This window comes from Bos javanicus, chromosome 29 (genome assembly GCF_032452875.1).
Source record: "Bos javanicus breed banteng chromosome 29, ARS-OSU_banteng_1.0, whole genome shotgun sequence".
Classification (NCBI taxonomy): Eukaryota; Metazoa; Chordata; class Mammalia; order Artiodactyla; family Bovidae; genus Bos; species Bos javanicus.
In genome coordinates, this window is record NC_083896.1 from 49,196,495 (window position 1) to 49,215,088 (window position 18,594).

Consider the following 18,594-nt stretch of genomic DNA (forward strand, 5'->3'; position numbering starts at 1 on the left):
AAAAGAAAACGTGCAGCGAAAAATAACTATCAATTCAACAAGAGAGAGGAAAGAAGAGCAGAATAAACATTAGAAAGTTTAGTACAAATAAAAAGCACAAAATACATGGCTATAAATCTATCAAAATATATCGGAAATTATTAAGTATAGATGTATAATATATTTATTAAGTATAAATATATAATTATTAAGAAATTGAGTATAGATGTATTAAATGATTTTTTAAAATCTAGGGTTTACAAAAGACATGTAAAATGTGTATATGATTAAAAAAAGAATTAAAAAACCCAACACCAAAATTAGAAAGAAAAAAAAAAGAAGAAAACTACAGAACAGTGTCTTTTATGAATATAGACACAAACATTCCTAACAAAGTCTTAGCAAACAAAATCCAATGCCAGACAAAAGAGACTGTGCATCATGATGAAGTGGGAAAGACAAGATTGGCTTAAAACCCCCCAGCCAGTTCATGTATCACATCACATTAATAGAAATAAGGGCTAAAAGCACATGCCCATCTCAAAAGTTGCAGAGTGGGCACTTGAGGAAATCTAACATCCGTTGGTGAGAAGAACCCTAAACATATACTAGGAATAGAAGGAAACACCCTCAACTCAACACACAGCACTTAATGAAAACCTGCATCGTATTTAATGGTAAATGATGGAATACTTTGCCCTACAAGACTTTCTCCAGCCACTGGTAGTTAACATTTTACTAGACAGTTCAGCTCAGTTCAGTCGCTCAGTCATGTCCGACTCTTTACAACCCCATGAAGCTAGTATAATTAGGCAGAAAAGGAAGTTAAAGACATACAGACTGGAAGGAAGACATAAAATTGTCCTTATTCGTACATGACGAAAGTGAAAGTTGCTTCGTTGTGTCTGACTCTGCGACCCCATGGCTGCAGCCCACCAGGCTCCACAGTCCATGGAAGTCTCCAGGTCAGAATACTGGAGTGGGTAGCCATTCCCTTCTCCAGCGGATCTTCCCAACCCAGGGATCGAACCCAGGTCTCCCATATTGCAGGCGGATTCTTTACCATCTGAGCCAGCAGGGAAGCCCCATATATGACATGATCCTATATATAGCAAATCCTAAGGAATCAACAACAGAATTTACTAGCATTAATAACAGTGAAGTCACAGTTTATAAGCTTAATATAAAATTTTAATTGCCTTTCTATGTGCTGCTGCTGCTGCTAAGTCACTTTAGTCGTGTCCGACTCTGTGCGACCCCATAGACCAGGCTCCTCTGTCCCTGGGATTCTCCAGGCAAGAACACTGGAGTGGGTTGCCATTTCCTTCTCCAATGCATGCATGCATGCTAAGTCTCTTCAGTCGTGTCTGACCCTGTGCGATCCTATGGACAGCAGCCCACCAGGCTCCTCCATCCACAGGATTCTCTAGGCAAGAATACTGGAGTGGGTTGCCATTTCCTTCTCCAATTTCTATACACTCGTAACAACTCAAAAATGAAATTAAGAAAACAATTCCATTAACAGTACCATCAAAAATAATAAAATATTTAGAAAGAAAGTTAACAAAGGATATGTAAGATTTATATACTAAAAACTATAAAATATAATGGGAAGAAATTAAAATAGATCAAATAAACAGAAGGATATACCATGTTCATGAACTGGAAGACTCAATACTGTTACGATGCCAAGTTTTCCCAAATTGGTCAGAGATTCAATTCAATCTCCAGGAAAACCCTATCAGGTTTCTTCTTCTTTTTTTTTTTCTCTATTTATTTATTTTTTTGGTAGAAACTGAGAACCTGACTCTAAAATTCACATAAAAATTCATAAAATATAGAAAGGGCAAAATGATTTGAGAAAGAAGAAAATTGGAGGACTAACACTACCTGATTTCAAAACTTACTACAAAGCTACAATAATCAAAATAGAGTAATGTGCATTTAAAGACAGGGCTAGAGACTAGCAGTCCAGAATTGAGAATCCAGAAATAAACCCATATACTTACGTTCAATTGATTTTTGACAAAGGCATCATGAAAATTCAATGAGGGAAATGTAACCTTTTCAACAAATGGTATCAAGGCAACTGGATATCTTTAAGTAAAAGGAACAAAAACCAAACCAAAACAACAAAAAACCCCAAACGTTTCCACATATCACATCCCAAAATTAATTCAAAATAAATCACAGACCTAAATGTAAGAGTTAAAACTAAAAAAAACTTCTACAAGAAAAAAAATAGAAGGAAATGTTCATGTCCCTGGAATAGGCAAAGAAGTCTTAGATATAACATCAAAAGCATGAGTCATACAAGAAAAGATAAGTTGGGCTTCTTTACAATTTACAACTTTTGTGTTTTAAAAGACATGATTAAGAACAGGAAAAGACAGCCACGGAGGGGGAGAAAATTCTTGCAAGTCATATATCTGATAAAGGACTGTATCCAGAACATATCAACAACTCTTACAACTCAAGAACAGAACTACTTAATTAGAAAATAGTCAGGAGGGTTGAATAAACATTTCCCCTGAGAAGACTATGAATGGCTAATAAGCACATGAAAAGTTGCTCAACATCATTAGTGATTAAGGAAATGCAAATCAAACCCACAGCTAGAATGGCGAAAAGAAAAAAGATCAACCATACCATGCATTTGTAAGGATATAGAGAAAGTGGGACCTTTGTGTGTTACTGGTGGGAAATCAAAATGGTACCAACTCTTTGGAAAACAGTTTAGAAGCGTTTTAGAAAGTTAAACAGAAACTTACCATATGACCCATCAATTCCCCTCTTAGGAACCTGACCGAAGGAAACGAAAACATATGTCCATACACAGACTCGTAGATAAAAAGTTCACAGCGGCATTGACCATAATAGCCCCAAACTGGAAACAGTCCAAACGTCTATCAACTTGCAAGTGGATAAACAGAATGTGGTTGATCCATACAACAGAATGCTGCTGAGCGTTAAGAAGGCAAGAAATACAGATGCAGCGCAGACGACCCTCAAGAACGTTACATTATGTGAGAAAAGCTAGACACAAACACTACCAGTTGTCTGATTCCATTTACAGGGAACATCCAGAAAAGGCAGATTTCTAGTCTTACAGAAATTTAAGGATACAGAGACAGAAAGCAGGTCAGTGATTGACTGTGGCTGGTGGCAGGAGCTGGCAAATGGAATTGAGGGAATTGGGGGTGTTGAAAATGTTCTCAAACTTCATTTTGATGTCCGTTGCACATCAAATTAGAGATTTACTAAAATGTGTTGTCTGCATTTACAGTGGGTGCATTTTATGGCACGTAAATTGTACCTCAAGAAAGCTTAAGAAAAAGATTACAAAGAAAATTAGGTTTGTATAACAATGATAATAGGCTTTAAGAGGGGGGAAAGCCTGCCTGAGAGAAAGAGGGTGCTATGGAATTAGAACACATTGAATCCAGCAGCGAATATACAAAAAAGTGAATATTATATGTACCTGATCAGAAGATCTAAAACATATACGAGGCAAAAAAGGACAGAAATATAAAGAAAAGTAGGAAAATCCTCCACAATAGTTGGCACTTCAATACACTTCTCAGTAATGATAGATCAAGTAGATAAAAACATTCCAGTGAGGAACCAATTAACAAGCTTGTTCTAACAGACGCAAGTATAACACCGCCCTGTCAACTTCAAAATACGTGTGGTATTCAAACAGGGAAGGTACACTTACAAAAATTGATGACATCTTGTACCTTTGCAACATATTTCAAAATGTTTCAAAAGATTGATGCCCTGCAGAGCACTTTGTCTGACAGTAGAGCAATGACACTTATAACAATGATGAAAATCATATTGCAAAACATCTCCTGGGATAAACAAGAGGTCATAGTGGAGACGCGAGAAATCTTTATGTGAATGAACATGAAAATCAAATGCTGCAGATTAAAACCTGGGGCATGAAGTTTCAGTGGCATTTAGAGAAAAATCAAAGTGTAGCCTTGAGAGCACACGTTAGAAATGTAGAAAGTCTTAAAATGAATTCAACCTAAGAAGTTAAAGAAAGAATAATACATTAAACCCAAGTAAATAGAAGGAAGAAAATAAAGTGAATGAAACAAAACAAGCCAACAAAAGGGAGGATCAGCAAAGTCAAGCGTTGGTTGAAGACATGAATAAAATTGTCAAGGAGCCGGCAAGCCTGGCCAGTGGAGATAAGTGAAGGAACAAACAAGCAAATGAAATAGGGGCCTGGTAGCTCAATGGTAAAGAACCCACCTGCCAATGCAGGAGACAAGAGAGTTTGATCCCTGAGTTGGGAAGATCCCCTGGATGGGGCAGGGGATGGCAACCCACTCCAGGATTCTCGCCTGGAGAATCCCACGGATAGAGGAGCCTGGCAGACTATACAGTCCACGGGGCCGCAAAGGGTCGGACACGACTAAGCGACTAAGCAGCAAACTGCTGACGGTAAAGGTGCTAAAACGATGAGAAATGCCAATAAACACGAAAACTAGGGTGGAACGCACACGTGGTTAGAGTGAGCAGCTTATGGAAACTGACACAGGAAGAGATAGAAAACCCCACCTGTCCCATAACCATCCACGTCATGGACTCCATTAAAAATCTGCCCACAAAGAACACAGCAGGCCGGGCGGCTTCGCCTTCGAGTTTCTCCAAACATTCTGGGGAAGAAAACCCTAATCCTATACAAAATATTCTAGAATACAAAAGAAGAGAGGTTGCTTCCTAACTTGTTTCGTGAGGCTCTCCTAAACTGGATGCCCAAAACAGATGAGAACAGAAAGACATGTCTCACCCACAAATGTGAGCACAAAGATTCTGAAGAAAAGGTGAGCAAGAGAGTTGCTGCAGTGTCTAAGAAAGATTATACAATGGGAAGGACTGCGGTTCAGTGGGGAGAGGCCAGAGACCACATTGATGTCTGGAAAAATAACCTAAGCCCAAGATAAAAGAGGCCCAAACTCAGCGGGCAGGGTGTGCAGCGGGCATGCAAGGTGAGCAGCTCTGAGGGGCTCCAGGGACGGAGGCAGGGGGAGCCTCCCGGATGGTCGTGCCTCCGGGTCCTGCTTTTAGGCTGGGGGGTGGAGAGGTCTGGGAGGAGGACTGAGCAGGAGGAGGGAGGTTGGGGCAGACTGGGCCCTCCTGGTGCAGGGCAGGGGCTGGGGAGGTGCAGTAGCCGGGGACCCGGGCTGGGGGCATGTCTGTCCAGGAGAGAGGTGTGCCCGGCCAGGGTTCTAGGACAGGGGGCAGTGAAGCAATGCCAGGTGGGGGAGGGCCCTTCCCACCCTTGCTCTCTGAACTGGGGCCTGGAAACCCAGGACTCCTGGTGTCCGGCCCTGAGCCATGAACATTTCCGGCAAAAACAGAGAAGAAAGAACTTCTCCCAGCCCACTGTGTTCCTCATATCAGCAAAAGCAGTGTGAGCTGAGCTTGCAAAATAAACAGGGCTCAATGTAAACACTGCAGCAGGTCCAGGGGCCGGAGCTAAGAATACACACTGGGGGGAGGAAGGTGGGAGCCGACTGCTTCATCGGGTCCCCAGAGAGCCCAGGGTCCTTGCCCCGCGGCAGCCCTGATAGGGAGGGGCCCCGGGGCTGGGGGTTGTGTTCTCAGGACCCGTCTCAGGGCTGGCGAGGCGTGCCCCCCTCCAGGGCAGAGTCTGACCACCGCCGCCAGCGGACCCCGCTGCCTGCCCCCACCCCAGCCCCCAGCCTGGCCCTCCTTGTTCGGACGCGGCCTCTTCTCACCAGACCCCTTGTGTTTATGAAATTCTTTTCTGCTGTCTCTCTCCACCTTATCTGCCCCTCCGTCCGTGGCTTCCGCTGGGGCTAGCTCTAATAACTAGCTTATTAGACAGCTGCACAAACTCCTTGGGCCTCAGTTTCCCCACTTGTAAAAGAGAATTTATTTGTGCAAAGGCTGTGCTTCCCCCGCTCCCTCCGCCAAGCATGGGGCACAACTTGCAAGAGCAGCTCCCGCCTCTCCTCTGGGGACCTGCGGGTCCCCCAGGCCCCCGGGTGAGGCCGGGGTGGGGGTGTGTGGTGTGGGCCCGGGCAGGACGCTGCTTCGGCCTTGCACACCCCTGGCGCCAGGCAGGCCTGGACAGCCAGCCCAGGCCGGGGACAGGTGTGCCAGGCTCCCGGCCCCAAGACAGGGGTTGGGAGGGTGGGGGGGCCGCGTGCCTCCCAAGCCCCCTCCCCCTCCTCTCCCAGCCCCTCTTCCTGCGGCCGTGAGCCTGCTGGGAGGAGGCTGGGAGGAGACCGCCGCCCTCCCCACCGAGGGCGAGAACCGGAGCCCAGATGAGGAAGCAGTTGGGGGCCAGGCTCCCTTCCGGCCTGAGGCAGGCCGGGCGTGCGGGGAAGGCCCGGGGCGGGGGCTTGGCTGGCGGGCCGGCTGGCACTGCCACCGCCGCGGGCCTGCTGGGCGTCCGAGGGCCGGACGGCTGCTGCGTTTCCTGCCCCCAACTTCCCGCGTCAGCAGGATTGCCAGGGGGTTGTTTATGGTCCTGATGGCCCCTGCGATAAGCCGATAACATGGGGCCCCTTCCCAGGGTCCATCTGCGAGGGGCGTCAGCCGGCGGGGGAGGGGCCCACAGAGGCCTCGCCTGGGTCTCTGCAGGTCCACGGGGGGCGGGGAGCGTGGAGCAGGCTCAGGACTCTGAGTGATGGAGCCTCTAGGCCGAACCAGCTCCACGGGGCAGAGGGGGTGAGGCAGAATCCTCGCTGCCCAGGAACAGGTGGCCCCTCTCCTGGGCGCAGAGCCTGATGGGCGGAGGCCGCCAGGGGCCTTGCCCCCAAACCTTGTCCTCCAGGACCCTCCCCTGCTTTGTTGTTTGGATCTGAAGAAATTTGGGTCCGTGATGGGGTACCCCCAAGGCCAGCACAGGTCCCACTTCGCCCGCCACATTGCCCCTGGCTGACTAAGGGCCATGTCTTGATTTTTAGACCCCACAGGTGGCTGGAGGGCTGCAGGGGACCCTAGGCAGCCCCATCACCACCCCCAGAGGACACCGGGCTCCAGTCTAGGCTTAAAGCAGTGGCTTGCCCTGAGCAGGGCAGAGTCATAGGAAAGCCCCAGGGCAGCGGGACAGGGGACAGACCAGACCAGGGCAGGGACGCGGGACGGGGTGGGAGCATCTGGACGGTGGGACGGCGGATGCCCCCAGGACGGCTGGGAGGGGGCGCCGGCTGCGGAGCTCACTCAGCAAGCGCTGTCCCAGGGCCAGGCGAGGGGCTGGGGGGTGGGGGGCCGGGTCTGCTCCCTGGCTCTACCTCTGCTTCATTTACTTTTCTGCTGAAATGTTTGTTTGCCGGCACCAGTCTTAGCTGTGGCGCAAGGGCTCTTATTTTTAGCTGCTCCGTGTGGGATGGGCACATGGACTCTCCTGTTGTGGCACGTGGGGTCTGGGTCCCGACCAGGGACTGAACCTGGGCTCCTTGCATTGGGAGAGCGGAGTCGGCCCCTGGACCACCAGGGAAGCCCCCTCTGCTTCCTGTGATGACCGGAAGCCCCACCTGGAGGGCCGGGTCTGCTGTGCTCGGCACGGCCACCTGCGGCTTCTCACGGAACGCGCCAGCCCTGGTCACACACAGGAGGCAGAGTGAGAGCCAAGGGCCGGCCACCAGGGAGGCGGAGACCAGGGCCCCTGAGGCCCTGATGCCGCCGTCCCGGGGAGCGGACCATTGTGGGCTTCAATTCCCATCCTGCCAGACAGGGCACCTGCCACTGGGCTGTCTGCTGTGGGACAGGACAAAGGCCCTGCTTAGGCCTGTGCTGACCGAGACGGGCCAGCCCTCCAGTGGCGTCAGGATGTCGGGCTCACACAGCCCCGGGGGGCAGGCCGGAGGGTGAGGGCCCCCGTTTCAGCTGGACAGCAGCCCTCCCTCTCAGACCCCACGTACTGGATCGTGACCCCACACCCGCCCCAGCCGGGGAAGATTGCAGGTGGGCAGAGGGTAGTCCTGCAGGCCCAGGCTGGGGGGGAGGGCAGCAACTGGGAGCCGTTCCCCTGCCTGCCCGCCCAGCTGCAGCAGAGATGGACACGTGCCAGAGCCAGGCGTCGCCCAGGAAACGGAGCAGTGGATGCCCTCCCTGCCCAAGCAAAATCCCTCTATTTTTAGCCCCCCCTGCGGTTCTCAGATAAGGTCCATGCAGATGAACGAGCTGTTTGGTAAGATAAGAGCCCGCACCTGACCACGGAGACGTCACAGGGCAGCATGGCTGCCCCTCCTGTTCCACAGATCCGTGGGGGCTCCAGGATGCTGACGCAGACCCAGGGGAGGACCAGGGCCCCCCAGCCACTGAGGCGGCCGTGCCCTGGAGCAGAGGGAGCGTGGGTGTCCACATCCCGCCTGGACGCCCAGCAGGGCCTGGGCTGACACTGCCCACCTCCCGCTGCCCTCGCTCAGATGCCCGCAGCCCCTGCTCCCCACATGACGCACCCTTGTGCCCCTGTCAGCATCTCCAAGTCCCTGAGTGCCCTCGGGCTGGAGCCAAGGGAGCGATGCCCACCTCAGCTATGCCAGGGAGGGGCCTGTGGGTACTCGGTGCCACTTGCCCATAAGGATGCCCCCTGTGTGAGGTCTCAGACCAGCCTGGACTCCAGCGTCCTCTTCCCTCCCACGGGGATGATACCCACTGCAGACGGGGAAGTAGACGGCGCCTACCTCAGGAAGGCCACACAAGCTCAGACGGAAGGAGAGGAGGAGGAAGGAAAAAGGGGAGATGGACGGACCGGGGGAGATCCCAGACGCCGAGCCATCCGGGGCCAGCGGCAGCGTGGAGCGCCGCCGGGGACAGCGCTGTCCAGGCCCCAGGACGCCGCCCGCGGCCGCGGGAGCCAGCCCAGGCTCAGGTGCTTACCTTGTCCTCCACGCGGTTCAGGCGGGCACCGATCGAGTTGCTGCCACGGTCCTTCGTCTTCTCTGTGGGGCAAAGCACCCGAGTCAGGGACGCGGGCGCTGGCCGATGGGGTGGGGTGGGCAGGCGACCCCAGGGTGACGGGGGGTGAGGGAGCTGAGTCGAAGGTCTGAACCTCCGAGGACATCTCCTAAGAGCTCTTCCGTGGTGGGAACTTCAGGAGGCGATGGTAGGGGGAGGGGGTGGGCGGGCGCTGGCCGGCTTGTCAGTGTCCCACCCTTCCCGTTTCCTTGATTCCCGAGAGCGCGGAAGACAGGGACAGCCTGCCTGAGATGGTGCCCACTGTGCCCTCCACCCCCGGGAGACACTTGCTTTGGCTGGGGATGCCTGTTGCCCCTGAAACCCCCGCTGTTCTGCCCCTGCCTGAGCTGCGCCTCCCGCCTGAACCTGGGTTGGGGCAACCCCAAGGAACTGGCCTGGCCCTGTGCTCCCCATGTGACCGCAGCCCGCTCCACATCCTCAGAGCTGCAGAGCGGCACCCACCTCTGCCGCGATGTTCCGGCTGGCTTCTCAGTCCCCAGCCCCACTTCCAGGCCCACACCTTCCCAAAGACCTGGTCACGTTTCTACACCCAGATCATCAGTGGCCTAGAAAGGCCTGCCCTTATAGGGACCCTTGTAGGTTCCTGTGCTAACTGCAAATCCTGTGTAAATTGTGTTCAAAGCCACCTTGCTTCGGGTGGGTCAACCTGCCCCCATCTCCCGGGATTTCCTGGCGAGACATGTACCTTCTGATGGTGGGAAAAGGCAGGCATGGGTGGGGCGATGGTAGGAGGGTCTGGCATGGGCTGCCATGCTGAGGGTGCCTTGATGCAGAAACCCACCTGAGACGGAGATGAAGAGGGAGGGCTTCCCGATGGACTGGTCCAGCCTGGGGGGAGGGGGGGAGGGTGGGGAGAGGGAGATGGAGACCAGCTCATGCTTGGCCCCTGGGCCCCATACTGACATCTGGCTGATCAGTGGGCAGATGGGCCAAAGTCCCCAGCAAGACAAGCTGCCCGCCCCTTCTGGGGGCCGCCCACTGCCACCACCCCAAAACCAGCCAGGTGCCTCTCAGATTCCAGAGGCCCATACTCCCATGGGGGGCCTGGGTGGGGGGTTCAGAGGTGAAGGGCAGTGGTTGGACTGTCCCTTTGTCATCCTCCCTGGGTACAGCAGGATCCCAGAATAGCCCAGTGTCCTGTGGCCGCTTCATAAACACCCCAGGCCAGGTGCCTGGAAGTGTCCAGAGAGGCAGGACTGCAAGAGGTCCCTTCCAGGACAAGGCCAGGTTGCTGGGCTGGATGGGCTTCACATCCCTGTTGTAGGTCAGTGACAGGGGTGGGGTGAACAGGGGGCAGCCTGAGTCCCTGCCTGGCCAGGGTGGTCAACATGGGTGGTCTCCCAGCCACACCCTGTGCCTCACAGAGCTCAGTCCCCAGGCCAACCCACTGCCAATGTGCAGCTGGTCTGAGCCCATGCAGGCCCCTCAGGGGCAGGCGGCCTCCGGGAGAAGAACTCTCTGGACCGTGGGCCAGAAGCCAGAACACGTGGGCTTCCGAGAGTTGGGGTGCTCAGCACCCGACCGGTAGGTTCTCCCCCAGCCGTGTATCTCCCAGGACTTGACCTGGGCCTGCTCAACAGCAGGTGAGCTGGGATTTGAAGCGTCCCCACCCCGAGACTTGGGTGCTGGTGGAGCGACCCCCATGCCCCGCCCTCTGCCATCCACGCCCCGCTCCGCGCTGACCACACTGCGCCTGCCCCCAGCCCGGCTCGCTCACCGCCTTTGCAGCTCCTTGATGCGCACCATGAGGTTGAGGTGGCCCTGGGAGTACTGCTCGATGACGTCTCGCACGTCGTAGGGCTTCCGCGCTTGCTGCAGCAGAGAGACAGAGTCAGGCTGTGCCTGCGTGTGTAGGCCAGCGCCGGGCACAGGACGGTCCCTATCCTCCGTGCGCATCCGGGATTTAAGGAGTCGCCCATGTGGCACCAAGGGGCAGGCCTGGATCAGCGCACTCGCCGTGGCTGGGCTCAGCCCCCAGCCCCCATCCCCCACCCCACCCGGGAGCTGGGTGACCCCAGGCCAGTGACTCGGGCTCTCTGGACCCAGGGACCTGCCTACTCTCCATTCCCAGGCCCCCAGCCCTGTTTCCAAACTGCCTTGGAAGAGCTGGCCCAGCTGAGGGCCTGGGGGCAGGGGGCGATGAGCATGGCTCCGGTCAGTGGCAAAGAGGGCAGTTTTGTGCAGCCCCCACTGGCTTGGGTCCCAAGCTGACCACACCCTCGCTGGCAGGCGCCTGCACTGTTCTCGGGGTGGGGGCGATCCACCCCACCCCCTTCCCCGGCAGTCAGTCCCCCTGAGGTGAGCAGAGAGGGCCCCAGGGACAGCCTCGGCCTGCAGTGCTTGCTGTGGGTGGCAGGCCTCCTACCGGAGCTCTCAGGCTGCTTGGGAGGAGAAGATGGTCCCACTATGGGCCTGGGGCCAGGGGGGCAGGGCAGGGGACCCTGGAGCTCCAGGCTCAGCGCCAGCCCTGAGCCCATAAATGCATCCGGGGCTCAGGTGAAACCACAACAGAGAGAAGGAGGCTTCTCGGGATGTCAGCAAAACCTCCAGCCACATTTATGGCCTCGATCCCAGGAGCCCACGGGCTGTGGGTCCCACCCAGGTAGCAGGGTACTGGCTGAGTGGGGGTCTGATGGCTCAGGAGGCCCTTTGCCCACACAAGCAAGCAGGGCTCGTTGGGGAAAGGGACCCTGTTGGGGGGACCTCAGGCAGACAGGGTTGGGGGGGCCCAGGTGGTCTCATTAACTCTGAAGGGCTCACACTAGCGATGAGCTGGGAGGTTACTGCTGCTTGCTGGGGGGCAGGGGGTAGCGGGTCTGCAAGAAGCTCCAGACAGCTTGCAGGGCGAGCAGGGGCTGTCGGGTCAGAGGAAGAGAAGGAATAAGACTCAGATGCCCGTCGAGGGCCAGGGCCAGGTCTCAAATCTGGGAGCCCCAGGGGCCCTGTCCTCGCTGCCCGAATGAGCCCTACCTCTCCTTGTGGTACCACCCCAGAGGCAGGCTACCCTAGGCTGCGGGCAAGGCCACCTCTGCCTCCATCTCTGGGCACCTCTGGACATGCCCAGGGGCCCTGCCATCAACACTGGCAGCTAAAGTTCAACGCCCTACATGGTTTGGGACCCCAGAATCCTGAGGCAGGACAGAACCCTCCTCCCCATCAGGGCCCGGGCACAAGAAGACCAGGGTGGCTCCTGTCCCCACCAGATTCGCCAGGTGGGGCCCTCACAGCCAACACCCAGCCCCACTTCGGACTCTGGGACCACCCTGCATCCCCATAGGGCTGAGACGCAAGGCCCGTCGTAGGATCTTGGGGTCAGGGGTGAGATGAAGTCTGGCAGGCTCTCTGACGCCACACACCCAGCTCCAGGACAAGTGGAGAGTGGCGCTGGGTGGTAGGCTAGTGGTGACGTGCCCAGGACTCAGGTGTTGCTTCTGTACGATGGGGATGCTGAGCCCTCTGGCTGACAAGGGGAGTGAGGGTAACGTAAGATGCGAGGAGAGAGAGGGCTGGAGGGCCCTGAGTGGCTCGTGCCAGGAGAACTCAATGGCTGTGACGGTGGCTGTGGCTGAGCCCAGGGTCTGTGCTGTGTCTAATGCCTATGGGAAGGTGGTCCTGAGAGGTGATGCCTGCTTTCCTGTGGGCCAAAGGGCTTTATGAGGCTCGGGGCCACCCCCAGACCTGCCAGTGCGGTCAGGGGCAGGCTCAGAAGAGGTAAGGCGGGGTTCGGAGGTCAAAGTTGGGCAGGCCTGGCCCAGAATGGCGTGAGTGCTTGTCCTGGCCTCCCGTACACCCTGGGAGGTCACGGACCACTGTGGGCCCCTGAGTGTGTTAAGGGGCTCTGTGTGCACGAATGTACACAGACGTCTCCGTGGAAAGGCACGAGAGCACAGGGGACGGGTGTGTGTGAGCCTGCAGGAGCAAGGGTGGAGAGGAGCCTGGGAGCCGGCCCCCCGCCTAGCCTTGTGCAGGGTGTGGACCTCAGCAGGTAACCGACAGCTGACTGACACCCGGGACCCATGGCCTGGCAGGCTCTTAGGCCCCCTGAGACTCATCTTGGAGTTGATAAGCTCCTCCTTCCCCGCCCTGCCCCCACCAGGGTCTGGTCAGCGCTCCTGGAGGCCTTTGTCAAGTGGCTGCCTGGGGTCCGGCTGCAAAGCTCATCTCAGCTTTCTCTCTGAAGCTAATTTCCTCTGGCGGCAGCAGCAGGAGCCTGAGATGAGCGAGATAATGCCGGGCTGTCCAGACTGACCGACGGTGGACACGGGAGTTCAAGGCAAACTTGAAGGGCTGAGAGGCTCTGGCTCCTCCGGCCAGACACAGGGGCGGCCAGCCGGGTACTTATCGGCCAGCGGGGCCCGCAGGGGGGCCACCAGCCACGTCTGCTGCCCCTGGGGCCAGATGGGGGTGGGCGTGTGGGCAGACAGACAGGCTGCTGCGGGGGAGGGGCCTTGGCAGCTGGGCCTGAGGCGGGGGCCACCCCGGGAGGCCCCCAGAGCTCCTCACCACCAGGGGCTCATCCACCACTTCCATCTTGTTGAGTCCCTCCTCCCTGGAGGCCTCTTGCTGCCCACCCCCTCTAGCCGCCCCAGCCCTGGGCCTTGCCTGAGAGCCTCTGTCCCAGGGGCAGAGCAGGAGGAGCTGCTGCACTCACAGGCCCCACCTGGTCTATTCAAGGGCCTCGGGGCCCTGTGCACAGGGGAGGGGAGGGGGCAGGCCCGTAGGGCTGCCCGGCCTCCTTCCAGAAGCCTCCCAGGCCGCTTGCGGGACGCTGCCTGTATCCTGAGGCAGAAGGGAGGCCGCTGGCCTGGAAGGGAGGGCAGGGTGCCCCCTGAGGACAGCTGTTGGTTTTCTTGCCCGCGTTTCTGTGACAGGCGCTCCCCAGCACCCACACCTTCTCTGGCCACGGTGGGTGCCCGTCTGCCCAGGGCATCTGTGGTTCTGATCTGGAAGCTGCACACATCACCCTTGAGCTGGGCCTGCCCTGTGGGTACCCAGACCTGGAAGAGGCCCCCAGGAAGCCTGGTGTCCACCCTGGCATGGCTCTGCATGGTCCAGCAGTGCCCCAGGCAGCAGGTTCTGGCCTCTGCCCAGCGGGGGCCTGCCCCGGAAGCACAGTGGCCCGGCTGCTCAGGCTGGGCACCGTTCCCATCCTAGGAGAGTCTCAGTGACCCCTCTGTACCCTCCTCCCCGGTTGGCATCAGAGGTTTTAGCCCTCACCACCAGCCACTCTCCAGCGAGGGCCCTGCCCGGGCCTCCTCTCGTCTTGGGGACAGTCCTGCCCAGACCTGATCCCGGCAGAAGTTCCTGCCATTCCCGCCCCACCCGAGAGGCCAGCCCATCCTCGCCTAGCACCCTCGAGCTCCCTGTTTCACCAGGTGCCCCTCTGCTGGCTCCACCAGGGCAGCCGGGCCTCGGGGAAGGAGCAGCCACAGACCCAAAGGCCCACCATCCGGGGACGTTGGATCTTGCCCAGAACAGTGCGGGGCAGACCTCCTGGCGCCGGCTGGGAATGGCCTTCACGGACTCTTTGATCCCACAATGAGGGGTCCCAGGCCCTGGCGGGAGCCTTTAACACTGCTTGGCCCAGTTTGGGGGGGAAAGGCCTCCTGCCAGGCTGTGGGCAGACAGATGGGCAGGCGGGCAGCACAACGCCCCTGGGGACTGTGTGCAACCCCCTTCCCCTCTGTCCCCCTCCCTTCCCCGCCCCTACCCGCTCCCGAGGGGCCACATGCGATGGGACCAGAGTCCTGGCAGGCTGAGGGCACAGGTGGGCATGGTCCTGGGCAGCCCCCTGGGCTCTTGTTCCCAGTCCAGATGGGAAAGAGGTCTTCATTAGGGCTGTTGGAGTGGGGTCTGTCCAGAGCTCCCCATTGAGTCTGGCTCCCTGGCCTGGGTGGGTGGGGGCTCTGCTGGGGAGACTGGCCGGGGCTGGAGTCAGGCTTGTAGTCTGGGATGGGAGGCAGAGACCGGAGGGGACCCAGGGTCTGGTTCTCGCCCCAGCCCTGCTGTGACTGCTCGCGGGGCGGGGGTGTGAACAAGTCACCCCAACCTCCCCACTTGGTACCACACACAGGCCCGGGGGTTCTGGACATTGCCGCTGGCTCCGAGTGACCCTCAGACCTGGCTCCACCAGGAACTCTCTTCTGAAAAGGAACCGGTGGCCAAGCCTTCCGGAAAGAGAATGCCCTCCCCCAGGGGTCCCTGCTTCCCAAGGCTCCATGTTCTCGGAGGGAAAGCTGAGCTGGGCCCCATCCTCCAACAGATGACAGTCTCCATGGAGGAAAGAGGTGCCAAGCCTGGCATCACCTGGCGTTCTCCAGGGGCTGCTGTAGGAGACTCACTCCTGGAAGGAGGGCCGATGGGGAAGTCCACAGTCTCCAGCCCCATCTGGCCAGGGAGACCCTACCCTTCCCTGTAAAGGGGGCCGCCCCAGGGCACAGAGCAGGGCCAGGACTCCTCTCTGCTAGGTTTTATTATTTTTTTTAATATATATTTATTTAGCTGTGCCAGTATTTGCTGCATGTGGGGTCTTAGTTGTAGCAAGCACGGTCTTTAGTTGCAGCAAGCAGGGTCTTTAGTTGCAGCAAGCAGATCTTCGGTCTTCGTTGTAACATGTGAGATTTAGTTCCCTGACCAGGGATCGAACCCAGGCCCCCTGCATTGGGAACACAGAGTCTTAGCCACTGGACCGCCAGGGAGGTCACTCCCATTGTTCTGACTCACACAGGGTGGGCGATGGGGACAAAAGCCCTGGGCAGGCCTGAGGCAGGTACTTCCTGTCCAGGTGACACAGGGCTGGCTCTGCACCCTCCCTGAGTCATTCCCACTCCTGTCTAGGGGGTGTGGGTGGGGGGTGAGTAAACTCCAGGGCTCCGTGTGGTTCTGGGTTGGCCCCGGGGTCCAGCCCTATCAGGGAAACATCTCTCCAGGGCCAGCTATCTTGGAGACGGATCTTGAAGTCATGGCAGGGTGTTTGATGGCTGAAGGGTCAGGTCTCAGACATGGCAGGTATGGCCTGTGCTGTGGGTGGGCGAGCGGCTTTCAGAGTGGACCAGGGCAGGAGGGCTGAGTGCAGGACTCACCTGGAATTTCTTCTTGGCTACAAAGTACTGCATACGCCGGATGACCTTGATGGTGGCCCGGTGGTGCTCCCGCAGCCTGCGGTGGAGAAGGGAGGGGAGGAGGGTGGTCATCCCGTGCCTGCCGCTGTCAGAGGCCTGCAGGCTGCCCGAGTATCCCCGGGCACACGGCTGGGCCCCTCCAGGAGCAAGGAGGATGTTCAGCCTCTGGGGATGGGGATCTGCAAGCCGCCGTCCTGCTGGCAGGAGGAAAGGCTGAGGCTGAGAGGCTTTTAATTAACGGGATGGCCCCAGAGGGACCCTTGCCCTGCCCCTCACTCAGAAGTGGGGTTGGAGTCAGGGTCCTGTATTGGCAGTGGCTATGCCCCTTACCCATGGTACAGCCGCACAGGCTTCTTTCTACCTTGAGGCCTTTGGGTTCCTCACCAGTACAGTGGGAAGGGGTACAAGCAGATGACCCCTAAGGCCCCTTGTGGCTAGAATGTTCCATGGCCCGCCCACCGGTACCCACTTGGAAAATGTAGGGCAGGACAAATCAGCCAGGGATAGGTACTACCTTTGCCACCTAAACCACCTTAGCCACACCAAAGCAGAGACATTACTTTGCCAACAAAGGTTCCATATAGTCAAAGCTACGGTTTTTCTAGTAGTCGTGTATGGATGTGAGATTTAGACCATAGAGAAGACTGAGCTCTGAAGAATTAATGCTTTTGAACTGTGGTGTTGGAGAAGACTCTTGAGAATCTCTTGGACTGCAAGGAGATCAAACCAGTCCATCCTAAAGGAAATCAACCCTGAATATTCATTGGAAGGACTGATGCTGAAGCTGAAACTCCAATACTTTGGCCACCTGATGAAAAGAACTGACTCATCTGAAAAGACCCTGATGCTGGGAAAGATTGAGGGCAGGATGAGAAGGGGAAGACAGAGGATGTGATAGTTTGATGGCATCATTGACTCAATGGATATGGATTTGAGAAAGCCCTGGAAGATGGTGAAGGACAGGGAAGCCTGGCGTGCTGCAGTCCATGGGGCTGCAAAGAGTTGGACACAAATGAGCGACTGAAAAGCATTAGGAACCCCTCTGTTAAGGGAGCTGCGTTTCCTCCCCTCTGAAGTTCCTTTTAGTGTGTGTGTGCGTGCTAAGTTGCTTCAGTCATATCCAACTCTTTGCGACCCTGTGAACTATAGCCCACTAGATTTCTCTGTCCGTGGGATTCTCTGGATAAGAATACTGGAATGGGTTGCCATGCCCTCCTCCAGGGGATCTTCCCAATCCAGGAATCGAACCTGCATCTCTGGGTCTCTTGCATTAGCAGGCAGGTTCTTTACCACTAGCACCACCTGGGGAACCCCAGAGTTCCTTCTAGAAACATCATCAAAAGGGGACACAATGGCTAACGTATGTGCACAGAAACCGTCTGCAAGGAGATAACGCACATGGAACTAGTGGAGACTTTGCTTCTGGCTCTGAAGCTTGGTCTGATCACACTTTTTGCTGAAGACACCACCACAGCTGTGTGACAGCTTTATGACCAGGGAAGACTCCAAGGGCTACGATCCCAGGAGAGAAACAAGCTGGGTGAGCCTACATGTGCATACGTGCATTTAGTGTGTGGGGCACACGTGAGTGTGAGGCTGGGGCCCCCTGGGCTGGCGAGATAAACAGGAAGCTAGGGCTCCAAAGACGTCCAGGACTCGACAGACCGAGACCCTGGTGAATGGGGGGCGCAGAGAGAAGGGGGCCCCTTTGGCCAAGCCTCTCCTTGAAGTGTTTGTGAGCCAAGCTGCACACATGGGGTGAGATTCTAGAAATGGAGCAAAAGACAGCTGTCAGAAGGACAAAAAGCTAAGCAGAGTCCCCTGCAGACTCATGCTGTGGAGGAGAGGAGGATTCTGGTTCCGAGTCATCAAGGAGATGGGGTCCTGGTAAACAGCCCAAGCTTTCAGAGGAGACCCCAGCCCTGCCACGGCCTCAGGTCACCTCAGTCTCCACCTGAATCAAATGCTCTGCCTGGCACCTTTGGCTCTCCAGGGAAAACCAAGACATCCATAGGGAGGTGAGATCATGGAGCCTCTATTTATTTCATACACAACAGACGGAAAACCAAGGGACAAAACAGACCGCAGAAACAGATCTGAAGGTGTGGTAGATCGTGGTTCAGTTGCTAGGTCGGGTCTGACTCTTTGAGACCCCACGGACTGCAGCACGCCAGGCTTCCCTGTCCTTCACTGTCTCCCAGCATTTGCTCAAACTCACGTGTGTTGAGTCGACTTTTAGCTCCTCCACCAAGAGGTAAGGGCTGGTTTTCCCACTTGCTGAATTCGGGCTGACCTTGACCTTCATCGTGGTGAAAAGAAAGCTGGGGAAGCCCCACCGGGTATAACTCATGTGTTCTTGGAATGTGGTTACGGGGACCACGTGAACTGGCTGGCTTCAGAGGCCGTGTGCAGAACCGAGGTGCCCGGGCCAAGAGCAAGAACAGGTGAGCGCGGCCATCGTCCGCCGCCCCGCGTCCAGCCCTGACGAACTGCCAGGTGACTGGAGCTGTGTGAGTCACCTCAG

The 18,594-nt window shown here is 56.3% G+C and overlaps 1 protein-coding gene across 2 annotated transcripts in view; it reads right to left on the bottom strand.

Annotated features, from left to right (window-relative positions):
- Positions 1-18,594, bottom strand: part of KCNQ1 (potassium voltage-gated channel subfamily Q member 1) — a 379,885-nt gene that overhangs the window by 61,408 nt on the left and 299,883 nt on the right. The window contains exons 12-15 of one of the 2 annotated variants that reach the window (XM_061407356.1): positions 16,032-16,107; positions 10,667-10,761; positions 9,731-9,777; positions 8,851-8,912 (exon numbers count right to left, since the gene is read on the bottom strand). In XM_061407356.1, coding sequence (XP_061263340.1) covers positions 8,851-8,912; positions 9,731-9,777; positions 10,667-10,761; positions 16,032-16,107 — 280 coding nt within the window. Of the gene's footprint in view, positions 1-8,850; positions 8,913-9,730; positions 9,778-10,666; positions 10,762-15,437; positions 15,605-16,031; positions 16,108-18,594 lie in introns of those variants that run through there. The other variant, XM_061407357.1, reaches the window with a different exon arrangement.